At 42.8% G+C, this 27,188-nt stretch overlaps 1 protein-coding gene across 12 annotated transcripts in view; it reads left to right on the top strand.

Annotated features, from left to right (window-relative positions):
- The first annotated feature begins 4,249 nt into the window (after positions 1-4,249).
- LOC139567626 (trafficking kinesin-binding protein 1-like) overlaps positions 4,250-27,188 on the top strand; it is a 41,192-nt gene continuing 18,253 nt past the window's right edge. For 8 of the 12 annotated variants that reach the window (XM_071389007.1, XM_071388996.1, XM_071389004.1 and 5 more), the window contains exons 1-4: positions 4,251-4,386; positions 6,411-6,559; positions 18,422-18,756; positions 19,115-19,306. In XM_071389007.1, the coding sequence (XP_071245108.1) occupies positions 18,696-18,756; positions 19,115-19,306 (253 nt within the window). In that variant the 5' untranslated portion in view covers positions 4,251-4,386; positions 6,411-6,559; positions 18,422-18,695. Of the gene's footprint in view, positions 4,387-6,406; positions 6,560-15,080; positions 15,298-18,421; positions 18,757-19,114; positions 19,307-27,188 lie in introns of those variants that run through there. The other 4 variants (XM_071389001.1, XM_071388997.1, XM_071388999.1 and 1 more) reach the window with 4 other exon arrangements.

The raw sequence follows: 27,188 nt of genomic DNA, 5'->3' as shown, positions 1-27,188 counted from the left end.
GAGCGCTCCTGGGTTCCTGCCAAGGACATACTGGACCCTGACCTCATTCGTCAGTTCAGGGTCCTCCACCCTGAGAAGGCTGGTAGGAACGTCAGGAGCCGTTCCTAGGGGGGGGATTCTGTCAGGTTTTGGCCAGGACTGTTTAGGTTTTGTTCACTAGATGTCCCCCTTGCACCTTTTTTGTACCTTTTGTTTTTCTTGCTCCAATTATTGTTTGCACCTGTAAGTCATTCCCTTGTTAGTATTTAAACCCTGTGTGTTCCTTAGTTCCTTGCTCAGTGTTTGTAAGTTAGCACCCAGCCCCAGCCCAAGCCTTGTTTTATATAGACTTTTCTCTTGTTGGATTTTCCAGAGGTTCTCTGGTTTTGTTCTTGTTTATTATTTGAGTAGTCTTTTGAGGTTTGTTTTTCCCTGCTGTTTTTTACCACTTTGTGGATTTTTCGTTGTATTTTGGAGGATATCCATTTTTCATTAAACCACCATCTCTAGTACTGCTGTGTCTGCCTCATCTTCTGGGTTCTGCCAATTATTAAGTGACTGTTTCTCGCACCGGGTCCTGACATTGGTGAAGTGAAATGAAAAAAATAACTTGTTTAAAAGAAAACGTAAAAGTGGTGCGTGCATGTGTATTCACCCCCTTTGTTATGAAGCCCCTAAATAAGGTCTGGTGCAACCAATTCCCTTCAGAAGTCACATATTTAGTTAGATTGCACACAGGTGGACTTTATTTAAGTGTCACATGATCTGTCACATGATCTCAGTATATACAGTTGAAGATGGAAATTTACATACACTTAGGTCGGAGTCATTAAAACTTGTTTTTCAACCAAGTCGGTTAGGACATCTACTTTGTGCATGACACAAGTCATGTGTCATGATAGGCTAATTGACATCATTTGAGTCAATTGGAGGAGTACCTGTGGATGTATTTCAAGGCCTACCTTCAAACTCAGTGCCTCTTTGCTTGACATTATGTGAAAATCAAAAGAAATCAGCCAATACCTCAAACGCCTGAAGGTACCACGTTCATCTGTACAAACAATAGTACGCAAGTATAAAAACCATGGGACCACACAGCCATCATACCGCTCAGGAAGGAGACGCGTTCTGTCTCCTAGAGATTAACGTACTTTGGTGCGAAAAGTGCAAATCAATCCCAGAACAACAGCAAAGGACCTTGTGAAGATGCTGGAGGAAACAGGTACAAAAGTATCTATATCCACAGTAAAAGGAGTCCTATATCGACATAACCTGAAAGGCCGCTCAGCAAGGAAGAAGCCAGTGCTCCAAAACCGCCATAAAAAAAGCCAGACTACAGTTTGCAACTGCACATGAGGACAAAAATCGTACATTTTGGAGAAATGTCCTCTGGTCTGATGAAACAAAAATATAATTGTTTGGCCATAATGACCATTTTTATGTTTGGATGAAAAAGGGAGAGGCTTGCAAGCCAAAGAACACCATCAAAAACCGTGAAGCACGGGGGTGGCAGCATCATGTTGTGGGGGTGCTTTGTTGCAGGAGGGACTGGTGCACTTCACAAAATAGATGGCATCACGAGGAAGGAAAATTATGTGGATATATTGAAGTAACATCTTAAAATAAAGTGCTGATCCTAACTGACTTAAGACAGGGAATTTTTGATAGGATTAAATGTCAGGAATTGTGAAAAATTGAGTTTAAATGTATTTGGCTAAGGTGTATGTTAACTTCCGACTTCAACTGTATACACCTGTTCTGAAAGGACCCAGAGTCTGACACACCACTAAGCAATGGGCACCACAAGCAAGCGACACCATGAAGACCAAGGAGCTCTTCAAACAGGTTAGGGACAAAGTTGTGGAGAAGTACAGATAAGGGTTGGGTTATAAAAAATATCGGAAACTTTGAACATCCCACGGAGCACCATTAAATCCATTATTAAAAAATTTAAAGAATATGGCACCACAACAATCCTGCCAAGGGAGGCAGATCTCACAGACCCACCAAATCTCACAGACCAGGCAAGGAAGGCATTAATCAGAGAGGCAACAAAGAGACCAAAGATAACCCTGAAGGAGCTGCAAAGCTCCACAGCGGAGATGGGAGTATCTGTCCATAGGAACACTTTAAGCCATACACTCCACAGAACTGGGCTTTACGGAAGAGAGGCCATTGCTTAAAGAAAGAAATAAGCAAACACGTTTGGTATTCGCCAAAAGGCATGTGGGAGACTCCCCAAACATATGAAAGGAGGTACTCTGGTCAGACGAGACTAAAATGGAGCTTTGCGGCCAGCTAGGAAAAAGCTATGTCTGGCACAAACCCAACACCTCACATCACCCCAAGAACACCACCCCCACAGTGAAGCATGGTGGTGGCAGCATCATGTGGGGATATTTTTCATCGGCAGGGACTGGGCAGCTGGTCAGAATTGAAGGAATGATGGATGGCGCTAAATACAAGGAAATTCTTAAGGGAAACCTGTTTCAGTCTTCCAGAGATTTGAGACTGGGACGGAGGTTCACATTCCAGCAGGACAATGACCCTAAGCATACTGCTAAAGCAACACTCAAGTGGTTTAAGGGGACACGTTTATATGTCTTGGAATGGTCTAGTCAAAGCCCAGACCTCAATCCAATTGAGAATCTGTGGTATGACTTAAAGATGGCTGTACACCAGCAGGAGCTGTAGCAGTTTTGCCTTGAAGAATGTGCAAAAATCCCAGTGGCTAGATGTGCCAAGCTTATAGAGACATATCCCAAGAGACTTGCAGCTGTAATTGCTGCAAAAGGTGACTCTAGAAAATATTGACTTTGGGGTGGTGAATAGTTATGCACGCTCAAGTTCTGTTTTTTTGTCTTATTTCTTGTTTGTTTCACAAGAAAAAATATTTTGCATCTTCAAAGTGGTAGGCATGTTGTGTAAATCAAATGATACAAACCCCCAAATAGTCTATTTCAATTCCAGGTTGTAAGGCAACAAAATAGGAAAAATGCCAAGGGGGGGTGAATACTACCTTGTGTCTTGTTGCTGTGCTCAGTCTTTCCATGTTGTATGACTTTTGACAGTAAACTGTCTTCAGCAACCTCACCTTGTAAGCTGATCCTCACCCAGTTTTATTCCTCCTACATCCATGTTTCTGTTTCAGTTAATGATTGTGTTTCAACCTACATATTGAATTGATGATCATTAGCACCTGTGTGGTATAATCATACACCTGACTATATGCTTACACAATCCCTGACTTTGTGCAAGTGTACCTACAAGAATTGATGCTGTTTTGAAGGCAAACAGTGGTCACACCAAATATGGATTTGATTTAGATTTTTCTACTGTTCACTCACTTTGCATTTAGTTAATTTAATATTTATTTAACTAGGCAAATCAGTTAAGAACAAATTCTTATTTACAATGATGAGTGGGTTAAGTGCCTTGTTCAGGGGCAGAATGACAGATCCTTACCTTGTCAGCTCGGGGATTCAATCTAGCAACCTTCCGGTTACTGGCCCAATGCTCTAACCACTAGACTACCATATAATCTATTAATATGTCGATTTTTTAAAGCATTCTTACTTTACAGCATTTTTTCACACCTGCCTAAAACTTTTGCACAATACTGTATATCTGTACCCATTTGCACCCTTGAATATTATTACATCCATCCAGTTTTATCTTTCAAAAAATAAGTATGAATATAACCATAAATAATATCTAAGAAAGTCAATAAACAGCCTCAAAATGTAATATAGGAAGTAGGCCAAGCTTATTAATAATTTCCATGCTTGTAATCTGCTGCCTTGAGGTTGACTGCCTCCTTTAACCTACTAGATGAATGCCTGAAATGTCAGATATAGTATCATCAAAATGATCCATGGAGCAGCAGGACATGACTAAAATACTTTTCATTTGACTGCCTCTAATTTGAACATGGCTGGGCTGCAAACTGCAGGGCAGTTACTTTTATGACGTACCCAGGGAACTTCCACTGGAACTTTTTAGGTGGTGTGACACTGCCCTCAACTGTGTTGCTTTTCTATAGTAATGTTTTGTCTGTTGAAATCAAACAACAAGGTCTGTGTGTACATCTTATATTTACATTTGAGACACATTCTGAACACATTGACATTTGTAATACATACAATTTCACTAAATATTTCTCATATTTGCGCATGAATGCGAAATTGTTGAGGTGTTCATCATGTCTGTTACTGTTCCATGGGGCCACTGGTTCAAATTCTCGCTAAGCAAGGAGGTTGCCCGTGAAACTACATGTTCCATAATGCTTCGCTTCCAAGATGACCAAATACAGACGGACCCAGCGCTTTGACAGCTCGAAGTCCGGATGAAAAGTTCCTGTCAAGTTTGCCGACAACGACCTTGAAGAACTTGGATAAAAGCAAATGCGTAAGTCTCTATAAACTTGTTATCGTATGTCACAGTATTATCTGTTGATAGTTGCATTTTGGTAATTATCTTCTAAACAAAGAAAAGGGTGACCAACTTGATGAAGCGAAGTTTCCATAGGCTCGCTCACATTGGGTGGGATCAAGTGGTAGGATCCCTGCCCTTTTGTTGTCGGTGGAAATGAAAAACGCCCGTGCTCTTTGAAAATGTTCTCAAAATAAACTTTATCTCAAAAAAGTAGGACACATTAACTAATTGTACACGACTGTCACCCTTTTCAGTTGCAGCATAGAGAAGTAATTATCAGCAGAAAAGATGAAGAGAGATGTAACGTTAGCTAGTCAACTGGAAAATTGGCTGAGGCAAATCGGATCGTATCGCGACAACATGATCTAATCTTTGTTAGGCCTAATTGACAAATGAATCACACCCATCCGGTTGCCGACAATTCAAGTCGATAATTAACATTTCCTTTTGACCCCAAACATGTCAATCTTTAGTTTACATGCAATTGATTCATTGTGGACGACAAATTACAACGGGATATAGGCAGAGGCCAGGTAAATATTGAATAGGATAGTCTACAAACAGGACTTGCCATGTTTCTGTTTGCAACATTTTTTCTGTTTGCGACACCATTTTTGCAATGTTTCAAACAAACAGTAACGTTTGTCTTTGAAAATCCCCTACCGGTATAATTGTGGTAGGCTACAATTTTATGAGTACTGTCAATGTGTTCTGTAGTGGTGTTTTCGTACCCGTCCTCTGTCAATGTGGTAATGTGGCCATGTTTTGAAAACATTTATCAAAATAGGTGTATATGGCCCTATTCTGTCATCTACTGCATATTGATATTGTTAAACAACTGATGTTAGTCTTTGGAACTATCCAACACACCCTTGACACTGACTATACCAACCCTACATATTGATGGGTGTTTGCAATATACTTTAGCACCTCGATACAGATACAATCAAGCGAGTTACTGCATGTCAGATCCAGTCACCTCACTCTTTGAACGTCATAGTCACTGTTGCCTAGGCTGTGTTGACTGCATCCTGTAATATTAGTTCGGAGACACAGCAGGAGGTGGCGCTATCACCACCCTTTTTGATGACCAAATAGAAATGTCCTTATATGGCAGCCCTTATTACTCCGAGCTGTAACTTAGAACATGCCTTTTCTAAGTTGTGATACTTTTCCATGAATAGCCTAACAGTTCATGACCAGCCAAATGGTCACAGATCTATGATGTATTCACGCCTTTCATATTCAGTGCATTCCTTTATTGCCCATTGTCTGATGTTGGCCTACCATATGCCATCCGCATATAGCCGAAGTGTCCTAGTTTCCCGGTTAGTTTAATTGTCAAACTACAATGGACAATTGTTTCTAAAACCTGTAAGCCAGATTTAGAGGGCATTTTGGGACCAAACAACATGAGCTAAGTTTATCTTGGTTGGTTGCACGTCACTGGTTTGATTATGATCATATTTGAGCATTATTGTTTGTTAATCAGTCATCTTCTACTTTAGAAAAACAGATTCATTATAATAGCTATCAGTAATAGATGTTGAACTGTAGCGTAATAAACTAGTGCATGAGTAAGGCATTTGATTTGGCAGCCGTGTGTAAAGCAGAAAGTGAGATGTCTGATTTGACTGACGCAAATTAATGGCTCTAATCAGAGCACCAGACGGAGGCAGATAGTATGACAGAGAGAGAGGGAAGAGGGAATTCCTTGCCTGCAGCTGCAATATGACAGGGTGTACAAGTGCAGACTCACAGACGGTCTTCCACTCTCATTCTCACACACACACACACACACACACACACACACACACACACACACACACACACACACACACACACACACACACACACACACACACACACACACACACACACACACTTTGTCTGTCACACACACCCTCTCTTTCTGTCCCTCCCCAGCTCTCCATTATAACCCCACCTCCTCCCGCCTTCCCTCCCTCACTCACTCTCTCTCTCTCTCCCTAAGGTAGCTGACAAGAGAAGCAGCAGCTGTAGAGGCCATTGGTTTTTGACTCGGGCTCACTCACTCTGTAGGAGAGACTGTCCTAGCAACTGTACCTGCGTCCAATCAATGCAAGGATACTCCTAGCAGCACAGGAAGTAACTGTCATTTACAACAGTAAGTGATATACTCAGTTAGTCAATCAATCGAATAACCTAATGTTATTAGCATTATTAGCATACCGTCTCTGTGTCTATGCTGCTGTAGTTAGCCTCTGACTCCGTTTGCGTTCATTATCCCTGAGAGAGCCGGCACAGAGGACTTTTGTATTTGTTCTTCTCCCCTCCCTGCAACTTTGTAATGTCAATACATTTGGGGCAGACTAAACAAATTGACTGGAAACTAGAGGTGTGTGTGTGTGTGTGTGTGTGTGTGTGTGTGTGTGTGTGTGTGTGTGTGTGTGTGTGTGTGTGTGTGTGTGTGTGTGTGTGTGTGTGTGTGTGTGTGTGTGTGTGTGTGTGTGTGTGTGTGTGTGTATTTCAGTATGCTTTCAGTCTAATGAAAACATTGCAAACATTGACCAGAAGTACAGTAAAGAGGTCTGTTATTTTGAAGATCATAGAGGCTTAGGTTCACTTCATAGCTGATGTATTGTTTTGTCATATGTGTATTGTTGGCCTTACCTAGGTTGTGTAAGAGCCAGTCAAAAGGCCTTCAGAAGGACTATAGGCCTGTTGAACCACAGGTTGATTTGGTTGTAGGCCTGTTGAACCACAGTACTTGCAAAATGGGGTTAACATATACCAAGATACGATATTTCACAAACTGATGCTGTGGTTGTACTTTATCAACTGTTTAGATGTTATTATGATGGTATGGTTTATCTATCCTAAGGTTGTGGCTATGTTATTATAATGGTATGAGTTAGCTAATGTTGTGGCTATGTTATTATAATGGCAGGAGTTAGCTAATGTTGTGCTATGTTATTATAATGGCAGGAGTTGGCTAATGTTGTGGCTGTGTTATTATAATGGCACGAGTCTGCTAATGTTGTGGCTATGTTATTATAATGGCATGAGTTAGCTAATGTTGTGTCTATACGAATGCATGCCATCTGTTCTCTTGACTTGGGAGGCCTATATGGAAAATATTCAATATATAGAAGTATAGGGAAATATGTGTGTGAGAGGGCAAATGTCTGAAAGGATTTATAGTTTACCAGGCATGCTATGACTGACAAACAACTGAAGGAGCTTTTGGCCAGACAGAGCAGATGTGGTTGGCAACCATTACAGAACGTGTGTGTGTGTGTGTGCGCAACACATTCATTTGTACTTGTGTGGGGCCACTTTAAGTTGATTATCGACCTGTGACAACTGCCTTGTGAGCTGGCACAGTGGTTTCAATTTGTAATACCGTCTTCCTACTAAAAACGTCGAGAGAATGTAACACGGTGTAGTCGTCCAAGGTATTTGTGCAGAGTCAAGTTAGCATGAGTCTGATTGCATGTTGTGTGAAAGTCTATTTTAGCCACGTTGTAACTGCAGCAAATCACACTAGCGCAGACCAAATGTGTGCATGATAAAGAATACAGTGTGTGCATGATAAAGAATACAGTGTGTGCATTGGCGTTCCCAACTACCCAAACCATCAGTGTACTCGCTTCAAATACAACCATATAGCATATTAGAGGTAGAATGCCACTCTGTTAAGCTTGAATGGTCCTACTTGTCTTCTTAATGCCGAGTTGTGAATGACATTACATTGATGAGAATTACCACTTGACAGACATAATGATGACAGTGTGCGACTCTCAATCCTTCAACCCCTCATCACTTGTAGCTTGTGTTCACAGACTCTTGTCTCTAGCTACAGGGTGTGCAGGGTTTTGTTGCACCCCAACACTTAAGTCAACTAATTCCACTGATCAGGGGTTTTATGAGTAGTAGATTGGTCCGGTCACGTCAGTGGGTATGTTAGAGCTGGGCTGGAACAAAAGCCTGCACACCCTTTAGTGTATTAGGTCTGTAGGAGCAGGGCTAGTGACCTCTGGTCTACACAGAGATTCAGCTGAGACCGAGAGTGTGTTGGTATTTAGGTTTAGGTATTTAAGGCCACTTTCTATTCACACCATAGTTGGAGTCCAGATATAGCTGCTCCAGTTGTCTGGGTGACTAGTGGGTTGTAGAAATAACCAGTATCTGTCCAAGTAAAGGTTCTTCTGATACAGTGCTATTGTCTCTCTCCCTCTCTCTCTCTTCTGTCTTTGTCCACTTTCCCATGCCCTATACCTGCCTCTGTATCATAGCTGTATTCATTAGCTTGGAACAAATCTTCTGGATAGAGGTCATTTTAAAGATCTATGCTGGTGTCTGTGTAGTATCTCTCTCTAGCTTTCTTACTATTTCTCTCTCTCATCCACACTCCTGTTTTGTCTTTCTCTCGTACTATACCAAGTGTTTCCTCATTTGCTTTGTGGAGCGTTATCGCTCACCTCATATCCTGCCTTTTGTCATGACTCATGACAGGCTTGGTGATTTGCATTTTGCCTTAGTTTGTACCTGATCAAGGCCCTGCTCCTATGATCATGTCAATAGTCCCTGTGGCTTCATCTCTGTAGATCCAGAGGCTTCAAGGTTTGTCCAGACTTTGGTTTCGTCTGTACCATCCATATGAACTAAAAAAGACAAACAGGCGTAATAACAGATGGCATATAAACATCATAAGTCATTTTTAAAGTATCCAAATAGGCAGAACTATGAGAATAACTGAAACGTCACAGTGGAAATGCACAAACAATGATCTTCAAATGCTTTGTCCTACTCCTTTCCCCCTCTATTCCTGTACCAGAGTTAAAACTATATACATTTAAGAGACGCCACACCTTTATTAGTGAGGTGGTTGATAGACTGGGTCTTTATGGGAAATAGTACAATGAGGAAGTTAATGGTTAACCGAACAGTGCTCCCAGTTTGAGTTAATGGAGATTGCAATGTTTGGGGTAGAGGTCGACCGATTTATGATTTTTTTCAACTCCGATACCGATTATTTTAACTTAATATAAAACATAAATAAAATCCAATTTAGTCTCAAATAAATAATGAAACATTATGCAAACAGCAGGAAATTGCTGTTTGAATGAATGCTTACAAGCCTGCTGCTACCTACCACCGCTCAGTCAGACTGCTCTATCAAATATCAAATCATAGACTTAATTATAATATAATAAACACACAGAAATACGAGCCTTAGGTCATTTAATATGGTAAAATCTGGAAACTATCATTTAAAAAACAAAACGTTTATTCTTTCAGTGAAATACGGAACTGTTCCGTATTTTATAGAACGGGTGGCAACCCAAAGTCTAAATATTGCTGTTACATTCCACAACCTTCAATGTTATGTCATAATTATGTAACATTCTGGCAAATTAATTACGGTCTTTGTTAGAAAGAAATGGTCTTCACACAGTTCGCAACGAGCCAGGCGGCCTAAACTGCTGCATATACCCTGACTCTGCTTGCACTGAATGCAAGAGAAGGGACACAATTTCCCTAGTTAATATTGCCTGCTAATATGAATTTCTTTTAACTAAATATGCAGGTTTAAAAATATATACTTGTGTATTGTTTTTAAGAAAGGCATTGATGTTTATGGTTAGGTACATTGGTGCAACGTTTGTGCTTTTTTTGCAAATGTGCTTTTTTAAAATCATCACCCGTTTGGCGAAGTTGAAGTAGGCTGTGATTCGATGGTAAATTAACAGGCACTGCATTGATTATATGCAAAGCAGGACAAGCTAGTTAAACTAGTAATATCATCAACCATGTGTAGTTAACTAGTGATTATGTTAAGATTGATTGTTTTTTATAAGATAAGTTTAATGCTTGCCTGCAACTTACCTTGGCTCCTTGCTGCACTCGCGTAACAGGTGGTCAGCCTGCCAACGCAGTCCCCTCGTGGATTGCAATGTAATCGGCCATAATCAGCGTCCAAAACTGCTGATTACCGATTGTTATGAAAACTTGAAATCGTCCCTAATTAATTGGCCATGCCGATTTTTAATCGGTCGACCTCTAGTTTGGGGGACGTTGCTTTTATAGGAATGAGAGCTAAGCGTCTGTTAGAAGACCTATGTAGACAGGGTCTGATAGATGTGATGTCATCTGTTGGATGGGATGGTGTGTGTCAGTTTGTCTTCAAAAAATATAAAATTTTAAGTTATTTAGCAGACGCTCTCATCCAGAGCGACTTATAGTTGTGAGTGCATACTTTTTCATACTTGTTCGTACCGGTCCCCCGTGGGAATCGATCCCACAACTCTGGTGTTGCAAACGCCATGCGCTACCAACTGAACCACACGGGACTATATGTCACGGCAGTCTGTTTACAGGGTCGTTGACTTTGTCAGCGGTTTTAATCTGGTTAGCGATAGCAGGGGAAGCCTCTTGCAGCCACGGCGGCTGCTGACTGGGGAAAATATTCGGCTTTGAGGGGATTGAGAGAAATTTAGAACATACACTGCTCAAAAAAATAAAGGGAACACTAAAATAACACATCCTAGATCTGAACGAATGAAACATTCTTATTAAATACCTTTTTCTTTACATAGTTGAATGTGCTGACAACAAAATCACACAAAAATGATCAATGGAAATCAAATTTATCAACCCATGGAGGTCTGGATTTGGAGTCACACTCAAAATTAAAGTGGAAAACCACACTACAGGCTGATCCAACTTTGATGTAATGTCCTTAAAACAAGTCAAAATGAGGCTCAGTAGTGTGTGTGGCCTCCATATGCCTGTATGACCTCCCTACAACGCCTGGGCATGCTCCTGATGAGGTGGCGGATGGTCTCCTGAGGGATCTCCTCCCAGACCTGGACTAAAGCATCCGCCAACTCCTGGACAGTCTGTGGTGCAACGTGGCGTTGGTGGATGGAGCGAGACATGTTGTCCCAGATGTGCTCAATTGGATTCAGGTCTGGGGAACGGGCGAACCAGTCCATAGCATCAATGCCTTCCTCTTGCAGGAACTGCTGACACACTCCAGCCACATGAGGTCTAGCATTGTCTTGGTCTCACAAGGGGTCTGAGGATCTCATCTCGGTACCTAATGGCAGTCAGGCTACCTCTGGCGAGCACATGGAGGGCTGTGCGGCCCCCCAAAGAAATGCCACCCCACACCATGACTGACCCACCGCCAAACCGGTCATGCTGGAGGATGTTGCAGGCAGCAGAACGTTCTCCACGGCGTCTCCAGACTCTGTCACGTCTGTCACATGTGCGTGTGAACCTGCTTTCATCTGTGAAGAGCACAGGGCGCCAGTGGCGAATTTGCCAATCTTGGTGTTCTCTGGCAAATGCCAAACGTCCTGCACGGTGTTGGGCTGTAAGCACAACCCCCACCTGTGGACGTCGGGCCCTCATACCACCCTCATGGAGTCTGTTTCTGACCGTTTGAGCAGACACATGCACATTTGTGGCCTGCTGGAGGTCATTTTGCAGGGCTCTGGCAGTGCTCCTCCTAATCCTCCTTGCACAAAGGCGGAGGTAGCGGTCCTGCTGCTGGGTTGTTGCCCTCCTACGGCCTCCTCCACGTCTCCTGATGTACTGGCCTGTCTCCTGGTAGCGCCTCCATGCTCTGGACACTACGCTGACAGACACAGCAAACCTTCTTGCCACAGCTCGCATTGATGTGCCATCCTGGATAAGCTGCACTACCTGAGCCACTTGTGTGGGTTGTAGACTCCGTCTCATGCTACCACTAGAGTGAAAGCACCGCCAGCATTCAAAAGTGACCAAAACATCAGCCAGGAAGCATAGGAACTGAGAAGTGGTCTGTGGTCACCACCTGCAGAACCACTCCCTTATTTGGGGTGTCTTGCTAATTGCCTATAATTTCCACCTTTTGTCTATTCCATTTGCACAACAGCATGTGAAATTTATTGTCAATCAGTGTTGCTTCCTAAGTGGACAGTTTGATTTCACAGAAGTGTGATTGACTTGGAGTTACATTGTGTTGTTTAAGTGTTCCCTTTTATTTTTTTTGAGCAGTGTATATATATATATCGTCCTCTGAGAAGCTTGAATTTGTTTTTTTTGTATTGGAATCAGGAAACTCCGCTTACTTTAAAGGTAGACTCAGCGATATGACGTCGATGCAGAAAGTAAACAGCACAGTGGGCCAATTTCCGCAACATCTGAGAGCGTTGAAGTGTGAGGCTCAACTTCTCTCTGTTTTGGTGCCCTGTCTAATACGCTTTAACAGCATGATGCGAACCCGTGCACATGTGCAGATACTGTGTGAGAGCGAAGTCTTGCATCTCACTTATCTCAATATCTGCGGTGCGGCTCGCGGCAACGTCATTTCGCCGAGTCTACCTTTTAAATTGAGATATAATTTGGTCGTAATTGCCTTGTGACTTGATGAATCAGGTTTGTAGTGAAGGCAGTTCAGCCATGGTAAGTGTGCAGAAGGTCTCGTAGGCAATGTTTATTGTTTGGGGAGTGAACACTGTGTCTAGATACTCAACTGATACAACACAGCAGCTTATCTCTGACCATGAGACTGTGGTTAAGGTCATCTCATCAGTTCAGCTGTTTGAAATGTGTCTGCATACTCCTCACCCACCTCAACCCATGTTGTCTGGCTGCTTGGCTCCAGAGATGTCTATAGCATTTACTTACTCAGGCCTTTTACTCCTTCTCGATCATAGGCCATCGACTATTTTAATAGTTCATTTTCTGCTTTTTATTAGTATAGTGTGTTGACTAATTATTGTATTTTCTCAGAGGTTTGGTGGGTTTGGTGGGTTTTCAGGATTTTTCCCGCAATTTTAGTTTGAAGGCCTACCTAGTAGGGAACTAATGTTACCTGTTCTATTTTGGGGGGCACCTCTATGGCCGTGTCTACACTTGACACTTACATGCGGTTTCTGCTATCAGAATACGAAGATCGTATTGTAAATTATGGGTCTAGACGCATAAAAGTCGCACTGTGGTCTGGGATGCATTGTGTGCGGATTTCTCCTCAGTCTGGATGCAATCAGGCTACCAAAAGCGTACACAGTGGGTGATGTCATCAGCACTCCGCCCATAAGTCTCCAGAAAACGTGTGTTTTGGTACTGTGAGGCAGCTTTTCATTATAACGCTGGAGGAAATACGTTCCTAGTGTGTGAGGAGCGTGTTTTCTGGCCTCAAATGCTAGCCAGCTAGTTAATAGTTAGAAAAACACATTTTCTTTTGGCTAAAGTTATGCTATCCTGTTTGGAATCCCTTTAGTTTTGCTAGTTGTTGTGTTATCATATTTAGCCTATTCTACCATTTGCAGAATGCATACTGGCATATTAATATAGTGCGGGAAAAGGGAATCCGGACACAATGTGGACATGGTGGACACATTTAAGTGTAGATGCATGATGTGTTTGGAATTCCATGATCAGAACTCCATGATCAGAATACAAAAACTGCATTAACTGTCAAGTCTAGACACGGCCATACGGGAGCATCACTCCAAAATGAGGCCACTATAATTAGCCTGAACCACAATCATTAGAAAGGCTCTATGCTCGTCACCCAGAATTACATTTCATGTGCATGCTGGACGTTCAGCTCCTTGATTTAAGCCTATCAGGAGAGACTATATAGGCTACTATCTCATGGTAGTGTTAAATAATGAAATGGTGGGTATCGTTCAAGCACTAGTTTATCGACCTACCTATCTATCTGATCTCATTATCCCATAGTGCCCTCACTGCCCTCCCTGGCCACCACAGTAATGGACTGCGTGGCACTACTTGAAGTAAATGAGGCCAGTTATGGGGTCAGTTACACCCTCAGTGAAAGAACGTTGAAGTTCTTGGATGGAAGCCCTGTCCGGGTTCAGAAAATAAGTTTCATCACTGATGCATTGCATATTAGCTTGTGTGGGGGGTGATCTGGCTTAGATTTACTAAAGCGATCTTAGAGGTGTACTTTCCTCTTGTTGTTATGTGGAAGTCTTAAATTGTTTTGACTTTGATTGTTCTAGCTTTTCCTGTTCCCTCTGGGGGAAAAGGTGCAGATTTCGCTCTAGTGCAAAAGGTATTGTAAATCTTGCCCCATTTTAGTACAGAGCCTTTCTCTGGTTTGTGTAAAAGCTTCTACCTTGAAGTTGAATAATTACGTACTTACCATTTGAATAAAATCTCTACTGGCAGAGGCATCAGATGGGCTTCGTCACATGACCAAACTGTTGCCCGGGCGACCATGGGTTCAGAGTCCTTGGCCCGCTCAGCCAATTAGAGGCGAGATTTGCATTTGACAAGCTTCTCCCTCTCAGCCGGTTTGCAAATTCTGATTTGTTATTCAATCTGGTGGTGACAGGCTAAATCGAGTGTGACCCATTCATCCCTTTCTTTCCTCTTTCCTAAGTACCCTTCTCTCAAGGGCCCCTCTCCTCCCTCCTGTGCCCTCTCTCGCCGTCTCAGTTTCCCCCCTCTTTCCTACCCCCTCCCTTCCCACTTTCCTAAGTACTGTACCCTGCAAGTGTCCCTCCTCCCTCCTCAACCGTCACTATCTGTCTATTTTCTACCCCCTCCTACCCTCCCCTCCCACCCTCCCTCGCTTCTTTCTGTGACACCTTCGTCTGCCCTTCCTTCCTCTCTCGTTCCTGTGTGACTCCACACACGTACACACCCCTTCTGAACGGCCAAAGAGCACCAAAGACAGGCTTTTCCAACCGGCCTCTACGAGTTCAACGTGAGTCCTCTGGAAGGTCAGTCAGACTCAGAAGGACATCCATTAGAGTTAGAGAGTTACACTTATGCCTGACTTATTGAAGTTCACTCGGAAAAGTCTCCTTATTATTCCTTCAACTTTGGCACTGCTCATCTTGGATGAACGGCCCTATGCAACTATAACACATTAAGGTAACGTTTTAACTTCTCATTTACATTAGGAAAGTGGTTTGCAATCCTTGAAATTCAGATTGAAGTAACTTTCCTTTTTTTGAGTTAAACCACGTAGCATACTGCTGTGCATATTGCTGTGCATTCCACATTTCTCAAGAGTAACTTGTGTAGGCTACACAAAAAATAGCCTGTATGTTTGATTATATCCTTATGGATATACTGTACAGAACACGTTCTCAGGGATCAGACGTTTTTGGCTTTGTCCTTAGTGGCCCAGTCTTCCGCACCCCACTGTGTGTTTGTCTGGGGAACTGGACAATTGTTTTCTCACAGTTCCTGTAGATTCTCTGGACTGTTAATTTGCTGGCAGATCTGGGAACAAGGGCCTAGTGGAGCCCAGGGTTGTACAGTGGGCACACTGGGCCGCGTAACAGGGTCTTTCCCTTGGCATTCTGCCTGGCCCAACGACAACCACACAGAGAAAGAGATGGCCAATAACCATACTCACTGGTGACCCCCTCTAAATGGGATACAAGGCTGCGCTTGGCTGGGTAGTTAATAGACCCACAATGTTACAATACAATGCCTGCCAACTTGGCCTTGGCAGCATGAAAATATGACAGATAAAGATACGACATGTCTTTGTGTGTGTGTGTGTGTGTGTGTGCGCGCGCATGGGCATGCTCCATTTGTTTTCTGTGTGAGACTGTGCGCTGCAGGTTAGTTGAGTGCCAGTACCAAATGCCAATTGATTCCCCTCAATATCTTTTTATTTGTCATTTAAGACATGGGAATAAGACATTTATAATTGTATAATAACATGATATTTTGGACTGCATCCATGCACCCTTATTTAGCATTCTAGTGAAAACACAAGTACTACTTATCATTCTAGTCGATAGACACGCCATGCTACAGAACTACCAGACATTATGCATCATGGTGGATACAGTAAAAGCCAGACCTAGAGTATGTGTACGACCCTGCTGCTCCCTCTGACAGCTGTAAGTGGAGGGAGTGGATGGATGGATGTGGCAGGAGTGACCAGAGCAATACACTCAGTTAATTAAGGAGGTTGGAGAGGGGGAGGAAGGAGGAGAGATTGTCATTCTCATCTGTCTCTTGAGTGGGTGTGTGGCGAGCTGCACCCAGCTGAGTTTTAAAAATGTATTTAACCTTTATTTAAGTAGGCAAGTCAGTTAAGAACAAATTCTTATTTTCAATAACTGCCTTGTTCAGGGGAACGACAGATTTTTACCTTGTCAGCTCAGGGATTCGATCTTGCAACCTTTCGGTTACTAGTCCAACGCTCTAACCACTAGGCTACCTGCGTGTGTGTGTGTCACATGTTTTGTCTACCCACATGCACGGTCAGTGCTTTGTTAACCAAATAGTCCTCATATAATATGTCCTTGACTCAGACTGCAATACATAGCTAATGTATTGTATGATATCCACTGCCCTTTACCACTGACCTTGATATTGCCTAGGTCTGATGTATCCAAACACTAACAACCGCAATATGACAATAAAACTGGATGTGACAATTATTTAGAGTTCCATCAATAAACTATGGCTACTTTGCTGTCCTTTGTTATAATGTCTTGAACACCCCCCCCCCCCCCCCCCCATTTTCTCTTTGAATTACGTCACTAGCCAGGCTATTGAGTTACAGAACGATGGCCCGCAGCATTTCCTGGCGGACATGTAGGTGAATTGATATGCCTTATGAAGAGGGACACTCATGTTTCTCTTTGCTTTTGTAAACAGTATGAATTAGCATTTACTCTAATACTATAATACAGGTTACAGCTAGCCTTAGCACGCTGTCCTAGTTGGAATGTACAGCACTTTGTGTTGTGCCTCGTCAAGCTTTGTTTAGTAACTGTGTTGGTTTAAATGTCATAAGGTGGTGTGTTGTGCTCCGGTTGTAACTTGATCTGTGTGTAGCTAGGGTAACTCTAGCTTTCTGACCCTAAAAACTCGGGGGAAAGGCCAAGCCTAGTGTGACAATTGGAGCATACATGGCACTGTACATGGCTTTAAAAAGATGAAGATGCTTGTAAATTCGTGGTTGAAATGTCTGAAGTAAGAAAAATGTCAACTGGTCCTTAAATGTGACCTATATCTGTATGTCTTTTAACCAGGCTGTTCTAGAAAATGAGAGCATCATTTCAGTATCTCACCTGGAAAAACTGGTGAAATACATTTCAGTAAAGGGATGAGAGTTTTCTTGATACATTCGCATTTGATGGCATTCCATGTTCAAACGTAAAACAGCATTTAATGTTATGCCATTCCGTACTAAAACGTAAAAGACTATGATGTTGATGAATTAAAGACAGTCGGCTTGAATTCATCTTTCTAACCAGTCTTCAATCCAACCTTCTTTATGCGAGTAAAGTACATGTCCGATAAAAACAAATGTAATGACAAGACTGATGGAAACAGAAAATGTTTCAGTAAACTTTCCAAAAACAAAATGAACTAGACTAGGTGGGATCTTTTTGTGTCTGCAAAATGAAGTATGCGTAAAATGTCGTTGGAAGTGCTTTTATGCAAATATTAATATAATAATCATAATGTCAAAGGTAACTTAGTCACACATGGAGTTTATTAGGCTACTGAACACCCTGAACTTCACAGGGTGGTGAAAGTGCAAGGTGATGAGCTTGATGCTCCTTTCCAATAAATACCCAGGGTCTCATTCTGGTGACATGATCATCAATGTCGTTTGACAAATAAAAATAATCTTGCACTTTTGTCGTAGATACAGTAGCCAACTGTATCTGCGCCCTGTGCGCTGTTGGCTGGAGAACACTTGCCAATACCAAAGTTGGCACATTTGCTATGTCACGTTATTTTTGTTGTTGTTGTGATAAATAGAGTTGAAAATGCGATGGAAACCCATTTAACTTGTATTTTTTATTCAGTAAATGGGAACTTAACTGCAAAATGTATTTGATGTGCATTACGTCATCACACACCTTTCATCTGCAACAAGTCAATTTGATGGAAACACATCTCTGGTGGGAAAATGCACATCGTGTTTTTATGCCGCTTTTAGAATATTCACATGAAAATCTGTTGCCAATTGGATGGAAACCTAGCAACACAATTTTTTTTTCTCTCCCTCTCTCAGACCAGCCCTGGTACCAGATGTGCGATCAGCCTGCTGTTTCTCCCTGATCCACCAGGGGGCCTCAGTCACTCACAGGGACCAGCCCTGAGTCCTCACCCTGAACACCCCGGCCCCAGTCAAGCTGTCCCACCCTCATCCCTCTCCTCCTCATCTCTTCTTCTGGCCCTCACACTCCCCACTGGACCCCCTGTTGACCCTCTCCCTTTATAGGGGGCAGGGGGAGGTGTCCGGCGGCCTCGATGAGGAGACCCTGCCCCTTTATGAGGGCCTTAATATGGAGTGCGACCTCCTGGAAAGAGTGGATAGGGGAAGCCATGATGTGTCCACCCTCACTGGTAGGTCACAGTTAATGAATGTAGTAGATGGGTTATAGGGAATTGGATAAGCAGTTCACTTTCATGTTGGACCGCATGAAGCTAGTGGGAAGATGGGTCTCTTAGAACCATTGCAGGGGACATTTAGATTGGACTATCATCCTGCATCCAGGAACAGTGTTCAATTACATGTTTTTAATGTAATGCATTATAATGTGGTGAGTGGGAACTGTGTCATCCGGTCAGTGCCTCAGGGGGGCAGCAGAGACTTGTAGATTTCGGAGCGCTCAATCCAATGTGATGAATGCTGTCTCTTTGTTCTCCCATATCTCCCCTGCCACACCCTCATACACCTCCCTCCCTCCCTTTCCACTGTCAGAACTTTGTTCAGGTGGCGATAGTGAGGTGGAGATAGTGAGCCTGCTGTCTGAGGGACTGCCTAACTACACTCTGCGGGCGGACTGCATGTTTGGCTACGACCACGACGACTGGCTCCACACCCCTCTGCTGCCCCCGGAGGTCGCCCTGGGACTCACACATGACCAGATAGAAGAGACGCTCAAGTACTTCTGTAAGTCCACCACTCTGTCCACGCTAGGCATCTAACACAGGAGAAGGCAACTGGTACTGAAGTGCCAAATGTACCGCACCTGTTTTACTAGTTACTCACCTCACCAACTTAGCTTGGAGGGAATGAACCACTTAAATCCAATGATGAGTTGACTCATGTGGTGCGGCGGCTGGCTTGAGTGAAAGCACCTACCTGGTCTCCTAGATCTAAGATCTTGGAGCCCGTATTCATAAAGAGTTTTAGAGTAGGAGTGCTGATCTAGGATCAGGTCCCCCTGTCTACATAATCTTATTCCTTATGAGCTAAAAAGCACAACTGCTCCTTAATCAGCACTCCTACTCTGAGAGATGCTTATGAATACGGGCACCAGAGGTGAACGTAAGGCGGTACGGTCCGGAAGGGTGTCCCGGCAAAACAAAATAGTGGGGGTACGCCTTACCGGTAAAACATGAGCCTTTTTAAAATAAAATGTCAAGAAAACTGTAGGCTATATTACACCATTATTTATCATTACTGCATATCAGAGGCAAGAACAATTCGCGGATGGACTTGAAGATGTCTGGTATAGCCTACGCTCCAAATTGCGATGTGATTTGACGAAAACACAGACATTTTGCCAGGGCAGAGATGAGTGGCTGACACCGAGACGCACTTGGACAGCAGTGGACGCTTACATTCGGGCCCTTTTGACAATCGCCAAATGTCATAATACTTTTTGGTGTTTTGTGTAACAGATGTCTCTTTCAATTCACCACTGTTTGGAGGCTGGAAATATGTTGCCAGTGGATGAACGTGCACAGTTAGTCTAGTAAAACAGCTCTTCGAAGCAGGGCTGGATTAATGCAGGGGTTTACAGGGGCTGAAGCCCTTGGGCCCAGGACTGTGGGGGGCCCAAGAGGTAGCAAAAAAAATAATATATATATATACAGTGCGTTCAGAAAGTATTCAGACCCCTTCCCTTTTTTTAAATGTTCTTACGTTATAGCCTTATTCTAAAATTGATAAAAAAAAAAAAATCCTCATCAATCTACACACAATGTCCCATAATGACAAAGCAAAAACAGGTTGTAAGACATTTTTGCAAATTTATAAAACATAAAAAACATAAATACCTTATTTACATAAGTATTCAGACCCTTTGCTATGAGACTCAAAATTGAACTCGGGTGCATCCTGTTTCCATTGATCATCCTTGAGATGTTTCTTCAACTTGATTGGAGTCCACCTGTGGACAATTCAATTGATTGGCCATGATTTGGAAAGGCACACACCTGTCTATATAAGGTCTCACAGTTGACAGTTCATGTCAGAGCAAAAATCAAGCTATGAGGTCGAAGGAATTGCCCGTAGAGCTCTGAGACAGGAATGTGTCGAGGCACAGATCTGGTGAAGGGTACCAAAAAATGTCTGCAGCATTGAAGGTCACTAAGAACATCATTCTTAGATGGATGAAGTTTGCAACCACCAAGACTCTTCCTAGAGCTGGCCGCCTGGCAAAACTGAGCAATCGGGGAGAAGAACTGACCAAGAACCCGATGGTCACTCTGACAGAGCTCCAGAGTTCCTCTGTAGAGATGGGAGAACCTTCCGGAAAGACAACCATCTCTGCAACAGTCCACCAATCAGGCCAGACGGAAGCCACTCCTCAGTAAAAGGCACATGACAGCCCTCTTGGAGTTTGCCAAAAGGCACCTAAGACTCTCAGACCATGAGAAACAAGATTCTCTGGTCTGATGAAACCAAGATTGAACTTTTTGGCCTGAATGCCAAGCGTCTGGTCTGGAGGAAACCTGGCACCATCCCTACGGTGAAGCATGGTGGTAGCAGCATCATGCTGTGGGAATGTTTTTCAAAGGCAGGGACTGGGAGACAAGTCAGGACCGAGGGAAAGAGGAACGGAGCAAAGTACAGAGAGATCCTTAATGAAAACCTGCTCCAGAGCACTCAGGACCTGACTGGGGCGAAGGTTCACCTTCCAACAGGACAGCGACCCTAAGCACACAGCCAAGACAACGCAGGAGTGGCTTCGGGACAAGTCTCTGAATGTCCTTGAGTGGCCCAGCCAGAGCCCGGTCTTGAACTTGATCGAACATCTCTGGAGAGACCTGAAAATAGCTGTGCAGCGACACTCCCCATCCAACCTGAGAGCTTGAGAGGATCTGCAGAAAAGAGTCTGTAACGTAATAAAATTTGGAAAAAGGCAAGGGGTCTGAATACTTTCCAAATGCACTCTATCATTTTTTTTTTTACTGCAACCGCCAACCACAGGAGGACTCAGGAGCCCACTGTCAATGAGTGTACACAGCCTGCTCCTGCTGCCCTGCTAATCGTCAGATGGGGGGGATTAGAAGGTAGGGGGCCCACGTGGGTAACTGGGGAGCCCTGTCTTGATTGGTTAACTGATTAATAAAAAAAAAATTAAAAATCATTGCATAATAAATCAATGTTACTGGCCAATTGTGTGAGTCGGGCTTTGCCCAAGCCCGTTGGAAGCCCAAGAGGCAAAACAAATTGTGTTATTATTATTTATTTTATCCAACCACAGGAGTCCACTCTCAATGTTCAAAATACAACAGAGAGCATAATTTAGCCAAAGAGGATCAATAGTTTCTAAACAATAACTGTGGGTTAAATTTGATCACAAGCCATACATGTAACTGCCAAAATAAAGGAAACACCAACATAAAGTGTCTTAAAATGGTTTGGGCCACCACAAGCTACCAGAACAGCTTCAATGTGCCTTTGCATAGATTTTACAAGTGGCCTTAAACCATGCCAGGAAAATGCACCCGACACCATAACATACTGTATACTTTGTATGCCTCGTAAAAAAAAAAGTGAAAATAAGCCCTTAGGCTTATGATTTCTTTATCCAGCCCAGCTTTGAAGTCAATGTTTGACAATCAGATCAAACATCATGACTGGTTGTGTTTATGCCACAATAAAAGGTAATACATTTTTCAAGTTAAATTACAAATCTTTACGACTAGGCCCACAGAGATCATATTAAATTGATTGGGATTCTATGTTTTAGGCCCATACATTTTTTGGGGGGACACACTCAAATGGATGCACATATAGGAGGTCCCGTACCGGGAAGAAATTAGTTCTACTTTCAGCCCTTACGGGAACTGATGCTTAAAAATACACAACTTGATGTACTGTACCTGCGGCATTCAAGACCAGGGCTACCTACTCCCAAAGCTATTGCATGTACCTCTGTGGAGGCATGTCTTATATTTCAGGTTTGAGAACATGCTATCCACTATCTAGTGTCCTAACCTGGTAAGATTAAGTCAATACATGACTTATTCCTCAGTTGAATATGTACTGAATGTCGCAGGGCTATTCAATTCCGGTCCTGGAGGGCAGAAACACTTCTGTTTTGCATCCTCTCTTTCCAATTAGGGACTAAATCAGACCTGGGACACCAGGTGAGTGCAATTAACTACTAAGTAGAAACAAAAAAACTGAAATGTTTCGGCCCTCCAGGACCGGAATTGAACAGCCCATAGTGTTTTATAGGCAATGTTTTAGCCTACAGCAATTCCATTTTACAGTCCTACTGTGAATTGACCCCTCACATATGCTTTGGAATTGGTCAATGGAAACTTGTTCACAGATGACACACATCCTTAAATCACTGGACTTTATAGTATAACATTGATAGGATAATCTCTCACTCTTTTGCCATTATCAGGTCATCCATATGGTGTGGATCTAAAGAGCTTGTGGTCTGACTCCTTGCCTGTAAGACAAATACAATTGGCAGAAGTATTCACCCCCTTGGCGTTTTTTCCTATTTTGTTTCATTACAACCTGTAATTTAAATTGATTTTTATTTGGATTTCATGTAATGAACATACACAAAATAGTCCAAATTGGTGAAGTGAAATGAAAAAAATTACTTGTTTCAAAAAACAAAATTAAAAAAACAACGAAAAAGTGGTGCGTGCATATGTATTCACCCCCTTTGCTATGAAGCCCCTAAATGAGATCTAGTGCAACCAATTACCTTCAGAAGTCACATAATTAGTTAGATTGCACACAGGTGGACTTTATTTAAGTGTCACATGATCTGTCACATGACCTCAGTGTATATATACACCTGTTCTGAAAGGCCCAAGAGTCTGCAACTCCACTAAGCAAGGGGCACCACCAAGCAAGCGGCACTATGAAGACCAAGGAGCTCTTCAAATAGGTCAGGGACAAATATCTGAAAATTTGAACATCCCACCATTAAATCCATTATTTAAAAAATGAAAGAATATGGCACCACAACAAACCTGCCAAGAGTGGGCCGCCCACCAAAACACACGGACCATGCAAGGAGGGCATTAATCAGAGAGGCAACAAAGAGATCAAAGATAACCCTGAAGGAGCTGCAAAGCCCCACAGCGGAGATTGGAGTATCTGTCCATAGGACCACTTTAAGCCATACACTCAACAGAGCTGGGCTTTACGGAAGAGTGGCCAGACAAAAGCCATTGCTTAAAGAAAAAAAATAAGCAAACACGTTTGGTGTTCGCCAAAAGGCATGTGGGAGACTCCCCAAACATATAGAAGAAGGTACTCTGGTCAGATGAGACTAAAATTGAGCTTTTTGGCCATCAAGGAATACGCTATGTCTGGCGCACACCCAACACCTCACATCACCTCGAGAACACCATCCATTTTTCATCGGCAGGGACTGGGAAACTGGTCAGAACTGAAGGAATGATGGATGGCGCTAAATGCAGGGAAATTCTTGAGGGGAAACCTGTTTCAGTCTTCCAGGGATTTGAGACTGGGACGGAGGTTCACCTTCCAGTAGGACAATGACCCTAAGCATACTGCTAAAACAACACTCACGTGGTTTAAGGGGAAACGTTTAAATGTCTTGGAATGGCCTAGTCAAATCCCAGACATCAATCCAATTGAGAATCTGTGGTATGACTTAAAGATTGTAGTACACCAGCGGAACCCATCCAACTTGAAGGAGCTGAAGCAGTTTTGCCTTGAATAATGGGCAAAAATCCCAGGGGCTAGATGTGCCAAGCTTATAGAGACATATCCCAAGAGACTTGCAGCTGTAATTGTTGCAAAGGGTGTCTCTACAAAGTATTGACTTTGGGGGGGTGAATAGTTATGCACGCTGAAGTTTTCTGTTTTTGTCTTATTTCTTGTTTGTTTCACAATAAAAAATATTTTGCATCTTCAAAGTGGTAGGCATGTTGTGTAAATCAAATCAAATCAAACACCCCAAAATCCATTTTAATTCCAGGTTGTAAGGCAACAAAATAGGAAAAATGCCAAGTGGGGTGAATACTTTCGCAAGACACTGTATCTCAATACACAGTGTAAGCATTAGTAGTGTCCACAAGAGAAGACATTGATTGTGAATGTAGCAATTTCTCCTGCAATAATATATCTGATATTGGACCAATTTATCCTGGTGTTTTTAAGTCACACTTGAAAACACCCTCATAATAGAATCACACAGTAGTGGTGACAAAATTCTTGGAGTTGGATGGGGTGGTATGGGTCCAAAGGGTTTGGTTGGTAGCATGTTGCCAACAGGAAGTACCGTATATAATGACCATGGTAATCTCCTGCTAGTTTATCTTGAACTCTAAATCTGAGGTGAACATTCTTCCTATCGGTCTGACTCAGATTCCGAGTTAAGGTCTGGCTAAAGATTATATCTGTTTCAATTGTCCTTTCAACAAAGTGTTTTCGCTTGACTCTCCTACGTAGATGTGGAAAAACAAATCTAATGAGATTTGTAAATGTTTTTTCAACAATATTGTGATCGTTTTAATGGGGTAATGTTATAAAGGTAAATGCTAAAATATGAGCTAGAGATAGATATGGGTGAAATTGATCATAGTCACAAGATCATAGTCTGATTCTAGGAAGAAACAATTGATTCGGTACATGGGTGCCTGCATACTTTATCCCTCAATCTAACACAACAAACACTCAGTTTACCCAAATCCAACACTCAACATCATCATGCTACTGACTATTACAAGGCTACTCCAATGTCATAATCACGTTAACGGGACACTATTATATCAGAATCTCCATTAATCAATACAGTACTACACGTATGTATGGTCTGTTTAGTAGAGGAGCTAACAGAAGATCCTTCCCCCTCCCTCTGCTCCTCCCCCCTCCCTCTGGTGACTTTAGGGGAGGTGTCTAATCCTCTAGCCACATCCCTTCCCCTGATGCTTGGGGCCACAGATGCCAAATGCCACTAAACTGATTAGCCTCTTAGCTATAATCAGTTTCCTTCTGCACCTCCAGTCCAGGACTGACTTTAACAGTGGCCTTTACAAAGGGCTTGGTCCCGAGCACTGACTGCTCTTCCGACATCACGGCGACACTGACCGTACTCTCGTCACTGTGTAGGACTTGGTCGTCTTAGCAACCCATCAGTAGTGTATATTTTAAAGGTCTGTTTGTGAGCATAGTCTAGACCAGAGAGGTGTCGGAAAGGTGACGGGTTGAAAGCTCAGAGATTGGGTTTGCTGTGTAAACAGTGTGTATTTGTGGCCTTTGGTGTAATTTTTAGAGAGACATCCTGAAGAGGTTTTAATTAATGTGAAAGCAAGTCGATGGTCTCAAATATAGACGGACGTTTAAGATTGGTTGAACGTTTTGGCCAGGTCTCCCCTGTTTTTTTTATTTTACCTCAATGGGACAGCCTGGTGATTTTTAAATGTTGAATAAATAAAAATATACGTTGCCATGCATTCGAAAAACAAAACAAGTGGGCGCCGGCTAAACAGACGATATGTCTGTCTTTTCTGGCAGTATAATATCATCAAAGATGGCATTTTCTTGTATCTGATGCGGGATATATGTATCTGATGCGACTATACCGGACGGCTATACCGTCCTTTCACTAAAGTAGGGCTGGGACGATACCAGTATTGCAATATTTAAAAACCACCTGTATGTAAAATATTGTGCTGTAGCTTGGAAAATAAATAGATGTGACTCTGGATGACAACATAATGATGTTTGTTTCCAACATTAGGACTGTTTCCCTAAAGAAATTAAACCCGCTTTGTGTTTTGTTTCCTTGCCAAGATACTAACGAGTATCGCGAGACTGGTATTGTCCCGACCCTACACTCAAGCCGATTGTGACTAGGGGTACATTGCCATGTTGGTTCCCATAGGATTGCATGTAAGACAGGATAGACTGTACTCTCCTTTACTCAAGCCAATCGTAACTGGCGGTACAGTGCCAGCGATACTAGGGTTGCCAGATTCCATTAAGATAGTGAGAATAATCCCCCATAAGGCAGCATAGGCTGTACTCTCCTTTCATTCAAGCTGCTTTGGGCTGGGGGTACAGTCAGTGCCAGATTTGCAATGTCCCATAGGATTGTATGGCTTACTCCTTCATAAGGCAGGATAGGCTGTACCCTCCTTTCACTCTGTCTTCTTTGCAGAGCACACGACAGACAGGTACACAACCAGTCAGCCGACACACAGCTGTGCCTTATACCTGGTCCCGTGTTGACATTAGCTTCGCGGCACGTGCCCTAAACTTCTGTACAGCTCTTATTTGGGTGTCCCTCTTCTGGAAATCTACCTTGGTGCATACCTGTTCTGATCTAAATCTGTCCCTCCCTCCTGTTTTTGCTCTCTGTTCCATCTGTGGCTTGACCCATTCACTGCTTCTCTCACTTTCTACCCTCCTCTAGCTGTCTCCTTTATAACAATTCAGTATGTTTCTCTACTCCCTTTTCTCTGTTATTTCCGGGTACTTTCATGCACCTTCTGGCTTCTTTTTTTTTTCCATCTCAAAGACTCTCCTTCTCTGCCACCCTTTTTAAAAGATTCAACTTCCTTCCAGTTACAGACGTATTAATAAGTAGTCCTTT

The sequence above is a fragment of the Salvelinus alpinus genome, chromosome 2 (genome assembly GCF_045679555.1).
Source record: "Salvelinus alpinus chromosome 2, SLU_Salpinus.1, whole genome shotgun sequence".
In the NCBI taxonomy this organism is placed as follows: domain Eukaryota; kingdom Metazoa; phylum Chordata; class Actinopteri; order Salmoniformes; family Salmonidae; genus Salvelinus; species Salvelinus alpinus.
Note: the sequence above shows the minus strand (reverse complement) of the source record. Positions and strands in the feature narration are given on the sequence as shown.